Source organism: Apodemus sylvaticus, chromosome 6, assembly GCF_947179515.1.
Source record: "Apodemus sylvaticus chromosome 6, mApoSyl1.1, whole genome shotgun sequence".
In the NCBI taxonomy this organism is placed as follows: domain Eukaryota; kingdom Metazoa; phylum Chordata; class Mammalia; order Rodentia; family Muridae; genus Apodemus; species Apodemus sylvaticus.
The window spans coordinates 135,114,044-135,122,402 of record NC_067477.1 but is presented as its reverse complement, the minus strand read 5'-3'; the positions used below and the strand labels follow the sequence as shown (position 1 = coordinate 135,122,402).

At 40.6% G+C, this 8,359-nt stretch overlaps 1 protein-coding gene across 1 annotated transcript; it reads right to left on the bottom strand.

The window, feature by feature from the left end:
• Window positions 1-312: 312 nt before the first annotated feature.
• Cript (CXXC repeat containing interactor of PDZ3 domain) lies at window positions 313-8,339 on the bottom strand. Its single transcript, XM_052186520.1, has 5 exons — window positions 8,222-8,339; window positions 5,831-5,896; window positions 4,858-4,912; window positions 1,796-1,899; window positions 313-1,174 (listed from the first exon to the last, which is right to left on the bottom strand). Exons 1-5 carry the CDS (start codon window positions 8,235-8,237, stop codon window positions 1,110-1,112), a joined length of 306 nt encoding a protein of 101 aa, XP_052042480.1. The 5' UTR covers window positions 8,238-8,339; the 3' UTR covers window positions 313-1,109.
• Window positions 8,340-8,359: the final 20 nt, after the last annotated feature.

The following is an 8,359-nucleotide window of genomic DNA, read 5'->3' as shown; positions in this document are numbered from 1 at the left end:
AACAAAGTACCCTAGAAAAACGCTGAAAAAAAAAACCATAGTAGATAAAATGAAGTTAGACTTTTTCATCAAAGTAATTTTAAAATAATAATCCTAGTCTATCTTTCATTGCTTATAGTAGGCCCCACATTACAGTGATGTGTATTTAAGATCCTGCAGATGGAAACAGAATATGCTTTTGGTATCCGGGTAAGCTGAGGGTTTTAAAGGTGGAATGCCCAACCCTAAGAAGGCACCAAGAAAAACTTTCATTTGAAACCTCAAAAAGTCTTCTGGCACTCAGTCTAGTGACATCATTGAAGACACAGGAAGGCCAGGACGCTTGCTTTATTTCTGAGGGAGTGGCAGTGGGGGTGGAGAGATGTTAAGAAAATAACAGAAGAAATTTATCCTCCTTTGAATTTAAAATAGTGCTGACGGAATTGATGCTCTGAACTTCAGTGCATGCCTGGGCAGTCGGACCCGTGGCTCTCAGTCACATATGAAAGGAACTGCACTTCAGCATCAACAGCCAATTTAAATAAAAACTGCAACTTGTCTTACACTTGCAGCAGGACTGGTCACTAAAGAACCACTCTGCAAACATTTATAGCTCATGAAAATGCACTTAACTAAGGTGCTGCTCATTCTAAGAACTGTGACATTTGTGAATAAGTGAGAAATCTCAAGTCTGGATGTCAAGTTCAGAACAAAGGATCAGTAAGTTCACATTTGCAATATCTATAAATAAAAACACATGGATCAGATAAGAATTATATGGATAATGCTGAGTAGACAGTGCGTACGGAAGTCAGGAACAGCTTTTCATTACATGGATAATGTTGAGTAGACAGTGCGTACAGAAGTCAGGAACACCTTATTCATTAATTTTGTCACTTATCTAGTGCAGTAAAATGCTCACAAGGAAAATAACCACTAAGGCAGAAAACTGGTCATATCACTGCTGTTCGGAACTTGGTGAGAGCAGACAAATCAATACTGATCAACTTCTCTGCTTCCGACGGAACCATTCATCTTCAACAGGCTATTCTGTAGATGGACATCCACGCCATGCCTTGAAAAGCTGAAGCACAAAGCAGTCATGGAACGTCAGAGTCGCACCAGCACGTCTAGACAGAGGTCTGCTTGTAGTTTTTAGTATCCAAAACCTTTTTGCCACACATCGCACAGATGCCTGAAACAAAAGAAACCGTGTGAGCAGGCAGGCAAGCAAGCAGTGCGATGGTTTATCCTGTCAATCTAAAGCTCAGACGCTCCCGCAGTGGGACTGCAGAGACGGCCTGCTGGGTGAGTGCACTGCTCTGTAATCATATAAACTAGAGTCTGGAGTTCAACATTCACATATTCTCACAAATGCCCATAATTTCAGATCCAGGTGGGGTGCAGACAGGAGGAACCTTGTGGTTTACTGGCTTCTGGCCCAACTGAGAACAAGGAGCCTCGGCTTCAGGCACAACTATTAAACTACGCCTCAAAAGCTGTAGTAATAGAGGAAGACACATGATGCCCCTCTTCTGGCTTCTGAGCACATATGCCTAGGTGAGCTGCACACCTGTACACACACACACACTCAGACACACACACACAGACAGAAGGACAGATAGAACTTCAAAGCATCATAAAAGAGAAAAAGGAATATCCTTTTGACTACAAATTCACTTTAAATTCTATTTATCTTAGTAAAAAGGAGTATTTGACTAACAATTTATGAAAGGTTACCCCTTTCTGTTATTCAAAGCAATAGCAAATGAGACAGATTTGATATAAGTAAAAAAATTAAGTTAAAGACACAAACCTTTTTTGTAGGCACAGCCTTGACAGTAATGAGAACCTGGCTGGTGTACAGAACTTTTACAAATTCTGCAAGTGGAGAACTTATTCTTTCCATATGGATCAAACCTAGAGAATTAAAAAGAAAAAAAGATATTCACACCACAATAGAAACGTGAGCGTGTGTGTATGTGTGTGTGTGTGTGTGTGTGTGTTTCTCTGTATGGCTTTGGCTGTCCTGGTACTCACTTTGTAGACCAGGCTGGCTTCGAACTCACTGAGACTCACCTGCCTCTGTCCTGAGTGCTGGTATTATATATGGGTAAGCCAACTACTAAAAATAGGAGGAAGGAGTCTGTATGTTCGCTCTCTCTCTCTCTGTCTCTCTGTCTCTCTGTCTCTCTGTCTCTCTCTCTCTCTCTCTCTCTCTCTCTCTGTCTCTCTCTGTGTGTGTGTGTGTGTGTGTGTGTGCGCGTGCATATGTGTGTCCAGAGGGTCCGGGTTCTTTAGAGATGGGGTTACAGGTGGTTCTGAGCTGCAGTAATGTAGATGTTGAGAAGCAAATGGTCATCTCTCCCGGACCACTCCCCCTTCCCTGCCCAACTCCCCTCTGATGGGGAACCCAGGCTGAATGGCCCTGGCCTCCTGATGCTTTTGTTACCAGCACCCAAGCACTGTGATCACAGGCACGCAACATCACAACTGGCTTAGCGCTGGCTCCATTCTAAAGGTACAAAATATCTATTCTGGTGATGCTTTATGTGAGAATATAAAATTCTCATCAGTAGACCCAAACTGTAAAGGCTTAATCTCAATACCCAACAATAGATGAATAACATCTACAGTTTGTTTTAAAATAAAACAGGGACATCTCCTAATGACTACTCACTTAAACAAGCATTTCAAGTGACTAGACTAATCCCTTTGGATTAAGGTTTTTCTACTATATGAACATGGTAGCCTATAGGAAACACAGAGCAAATAACTTTATAAGAAATAATTCTCCCAAAACTGAATGTTTGCCTTCCTGCCAAATAGCTATTTATATTTCCTCCATGAAACATCATAGTCCTAGTATCTTGTTTGGGCTATAGCGTGGGATATTCTTTTCTTTAAATTGCTTACCTTTATCTATGTGTCTTGCCTGTATAAATGTCTGTGTGTCATGTGGGTTGTGCCTGTTCAAGCCAGAAAAGGGCACTGGATCTCCTGGGGCCAGAGTTAGGGACAGTTGTGAGCCACCATATGGGTAATGGGAATTGAACCCAGGTCCTCTGGAAGAGCAGAAAGTGCCATCTCTCCAGCCCCATTATTTTCTATATTCAACAAACAAACACCTTTTCCTTGTTTCTTCATTTATTTTTCTAAGACAGAGTTTGGCTCCATGACCCATTTAGTATCGTCCCCGCTCAGCTTCTCACACGTACCACGACGGCTAGGTAATAGGTAATGTTTACAGGTTAACTTTTCTAAACTGAAGCACTTTACTCCCACAAGAGTAAGTAAAATTTTTGTTTAGATTTGGATGTTTAGAGTCCTTTTCTGAAACCATATTTTTATTGTTCTAAAACAACATTTTAATCTTCAAATGAACATTTACCATTAATTGGCAGGATGTTTGTTCTTTTTCTAGAGATGCTATTATTTTTAAAAATATGTTTATATGTGTGTTTGTGTCGGAGTTTGTGCTGCTAAGGCTAGAAGACAGTGATGGATACCCTGAAATTGGAGTTATAAGCAGTTTGTGAGCCTCCTGACACCCAAACTGAACTCAGATTCTAGAAAAGCAGTGTATCACTGAGCCAGTTTTCCAGCCTCCTAGAGTTTCTTGCTCCTTATAAATAACAGTACTGAAAGTTTAATGTAATATAATAGTATACTTTCAAAAACAAGCTAACAGGAGTACTCAAAAATAATAGCTACATTTTAGAAATATCAGAAAAATTTAAGAGCATAAAGGAATTGAATGTATATGAAGTTGCACGATTTATATAAATGACTAGTAAAAAATGGCTTTAGAAAGTATAGTCAAGCAACAACATATATGGTACGTGCCAGCTACTTTATAAAGTACAAATTTCATTTTTATTTCTTTTAATTCCTAGGATAATGCCACACAATGGCTACTTATTCATTTAGCAAATATCTACAGAGTACTTACTATACTCAAATACTGTTCTAAATACTAAACATGAACATTACAAATTCCCTTCCCTTACCTAAGTGTTACAGAGAGAACCCCAGCTGCAGGCTGTGGTGGAGAAGAGACAGATGCTGGCTAAGGACCCCTCTCTGAGATCACATCTCAACCAAATTTCAAATAACAAGAAGTCAGGAGGAACCTCGGAGCAGCAAACATGCACGGCCTTAGGTGACTGCGGGAAGCTACCATATCATGTAAGAACATGGTAGAGAGCCCAGATTCTATTCTACTGGAAAAGGAAAACCAAGGGAAGGTTCAAGCAAAGGACCCACATGACCTTTCTGCATGGCCAATCGAATAACCCTTCACTGTGGTAAAGGAAGCAAGGCATAGCAGTGGGAAGGGTTCATGCAGAAGTTTAAATTTAATATAAGGAAGCAGCGTGTCAAAGTTGGGGAGATTTTGTCCTCATTCTCAGGTGCACTTCAGAAAGAGTAAGGAACTGCCACATGCTTCTGGTCATGTGACTAGAATGACAGAGTCCAGATTCAAACTCAGCTCCAACTTCAAAGCTTATGACTTCCACATTTCCTTGGTGCCTTTGATTTGTAGGTGAATTAACAAGTAGATAAAATAAAAACCATGTTTTCTGTTAAAATAGTAGCGAGTAGCACTCATACCTACATATGTTGGTACAGGGTGGAGAAGCGGCCTATAGCAAAGAGTCTGTCTTTGAATGCAAATACACCTAACACACATGACCAGGCAAGAGCTCACTGCACTAGGCTTGCCACTTACAAAGTGGGCTTCATGACTGCCTGGGTGCTCTCACCCACCCATGGCTGCCCCCCCAATGGCTGCCCCCACCCATGACTGCCCCCCCCCATGGCTGCCCCCACCCATGACTACCCCCACCCATGGCTGCCCCAGGTGTTCTCACTCACCTTGCTTTTTTGGAAGTCAAAGCTTTATTCTCATTCAGCTTCCTCCCGCCACTCTCTACATATTAAAAAGAAAAAGTGCATACATGTCAGACAATTTACTTTTGTGCATTTAACATATAACATGTAATACCAAAGTTCACGCTTTGACTTTTTAATCAACAAACGACCCTTTTTTTATTTTTTAAAAATCCTCATATAAGCCGGGCAATGGTGGCTCACGCCTGTAATCCCAGCACTCAGGAGGCAGAGGCAGGCGGATTTCTGAGTTCGAGGCCAGCCTGGTCTACAGAGTGAGTTCCAAGGCAGCTAGGGCTTCACAGAGACACCCTGCCTTGAAGAAACCAAATCCAAAAAAACAAAAAGGAAAAAGAAAACACCCTCATCTAATAGCCCCGTTTTTCATGACTGCTGTATGAAGTGTAAGCACTTTATCGCTCGGTCTTAAAGTACATCTCTGACAATGCCTACACGCTCTGTATGCGTAACACCTGTCTACTGCTATCAGAGACAGAATACAGAACAACACTGGCTTCCCCTACCATTAAAGATATACTTTGCTGTGTGCGTGGGTTTTGTTCTGTTTTGGAGATAGGGTTTCTCTGTGTAGCTCCTGGATTAAAGGTGTGCATCACCATGCCAGGCTTTGCTGTATGGGTTTAATAAAAAAGTAAAGCAGTTTAAATTTGTTTGAGAATGTAAAACTTAGATGTGGAAAGGAAATTTAAATACAGATCTTATTAAGTTGAATCAAATAGACATACATTGAAATAATAATTTTACTACTTCTTGACTATATGAAGAATCCATACATGTAGCTCAGATGATGAAAAGTACATGCATTCACGGAGAGCCCAGTCCTCTGTTTAAGGGGCGATACTGTAAGCATCTAACAGTGCACTCTGCAGACAGTGAAGCACTAAAGCAGTATCCACAAGGGCTGATCCAGCGCCTATCTCCTAATGGCAAACAGTACCTGTGGTATTCCGGGCACCGTCTTTCCATGTGTCTGGAGTGATAACTCTGCCAAGTTTCTTTTCACCTGTGGTCACCAAAATAGCAAAAGAGAACAACTGTCATCTAATAAGCAAATTGTGTGGAAATAAAATAATGAAATTCATTTCTTTGCTAACTTCACAATAATAATTTAAAATAATATATTGTATTACCTGAAGTACATAATGATATGAAAAGTCAGGTTATAGTAGGAATCTATTAATGCCAGGGTAGAAACCAATGAATGACTTAACTGCATGCATAGTAACTGTGGGTAACAGATACTGGTTCTAAATAAAACTTGCAGGACAATAAGATACTTTAACAACAGGCTTTCACTGATTATACTTCAAACAATTCTGACGAACTTACTCATTCCTCCTACATTTTCTACTCACCTAGTCCCTACAAAGCGCTGTATAAGGTGCAGATGAAAACAAAGCAACGGATCTAGATTCAGGGGCTTCTACCCAAGCCCACTAGTTCCTTAAGAGCTTGTAGGCAGACTGTAGGAAAGAAATAATCCAGGTGCAACTGTACAGAAACCTAGTATGTGTGTTTATAACTTTTTCTTGTTAAGACTCTACAGCGTTCATCAGATTTTCAAAGTGATTAGAGACTTCTTAAAAAATGAAGAAGCCTTCAGTAAAAATATAAGCAGGAAAATAAAATGTAACAATCGTGAACTAAGGAGACAGAGTTTAAATGTCTGGCAAGGTAAATGAGGAAGATGAAGTCAAACAGTAGATAAAGTACACATCCCCAGGACAGGCACAGGAAGTTCATGGGGGAGGTACCACAGTAATCTGGCCAACTTAGTGTGAAACAAGGTTGGAAGGATAAGGTAGGTCTTTGTAAAGGGCACGAACATCGAGTTCCAAATGGACAGTTACTTCTTACTGTTTAATAGGGAAATGGTCAGGGGGGAGAAGTGGGCTGGATACTCAGGGGTATGGGTGTGCTGAGGCCAAGCATTCCCCAAAGTCCTAACAGAGCAAGGTAAAGTTCCAGGAGTTTAGTGTGAGTCTGGGAAATAAACCAGACCCACACTAAACTCCTGGAACTCAGTAAATGGAAGATGACTGGAGAACACTGACAAGTTCATTTAGTAGTATGGAAAGCAGTTTGTATTTGCCAAGTTCTAAGAAGTAATTCTAAAAAAATTGGGAGACAAATAACATTTTTGAATAATTTATCACACAAGGAAAGACAGACCTCAGGTGGCTGCCTGACATTACAGCTTCTTATGAGCAAGATTTCAGTTTACTTAGAGGGTGAGTGCAATGAGCAGACAGACTAAGAGGTTACAAATAATAAAACATTAGATTTTTCAGAAGAGCAAAGAAGTAACTAGTAATAGAAATGATCTTTTATGGCACAGCACAAAGGACAGCCTCATAATCTAAATACATTTAAGCCACATTTAATTAAACATTTTCCTCACTTTCAAAAAGAATAAAAACACTGTTTAAGAATGGCGGCTGAGTCTAATGCCACAGCTATGTAGGGGTGTCTGTGTCCAGAGTTCTATGTATTGAGGAGATATGAACAAAATGGGTCATAGATATTAGCCAGTAACTGAGATGTGAGCTGGGATCTTGTCAGAGAAGGATGTCTAGTCCAAGAAAGAAATTAAGAGAAGAAGGTTGTTTTAAAACAAATCATCAGCTTTTGCAGTTAAAAGAATCAAATATTTCCAACAAATCTCACGGGTTTCATTGGAATTACTGAATGGTAACTAAAAGGGTTAAAAATGCCTTTCTAAAAGCCAAGGGTGACTACGTAAAGATTTCTTTAGTGATGATGAGACTCTCTCCTTCACCTGAGTCAATGCTGTGAATTGACGGGATGGTCAATTAAACTTAATTTCAGATAACCACTTAAGTAATTTTTAAAGTAAAATCTGTATTAAATGCCGCATTTTTTGTAGTAAGGCACAACAAAAAGTCAAGATTTAAACACTATACAGGACATATTAATAATACTAGAAATTAATCATTGCTTATAATCTTAAAATGTAACCGAGAGCCTGGAATTTTCTTTTGTTACATCTGGCAACTCTAGATGCTACCAGAAAGATTTTGAAGTTCCATTTTAAGCCTCCGAGAGCCAATCAAGAAGTTGTAATTGAAGAGATCCAGGAAGGACGCGAGGACGACAAGAGTAACAAACACAGAGATCTGAAACCATTCTGAACACAAAGCATACGGGAATATGGTCCCGGGACCGGCAAGAAGGACCGTGGGGAAGGGAAGGTAGACAACGGTTCTCTATGCCACAGACCAGTAGGGGAAGACCCAAGGCCGAAATCGCAGAGAGTCTCGTCAGTTTCCCGGCCTCCACCTCCCGCAGAAGCAGCCCCTTCACTTACATTTTTCACACACCATCCTTCCAAGGGGTGTCCTGTCCCCTCAACCGGCAAAGCAGGAGCAGCTGCCAAAACACATCAACAACACAGCTGGGAAGACTTCCTCTTCCGGCTACGTCAGCTCGCTTCCGTACGCTCAGC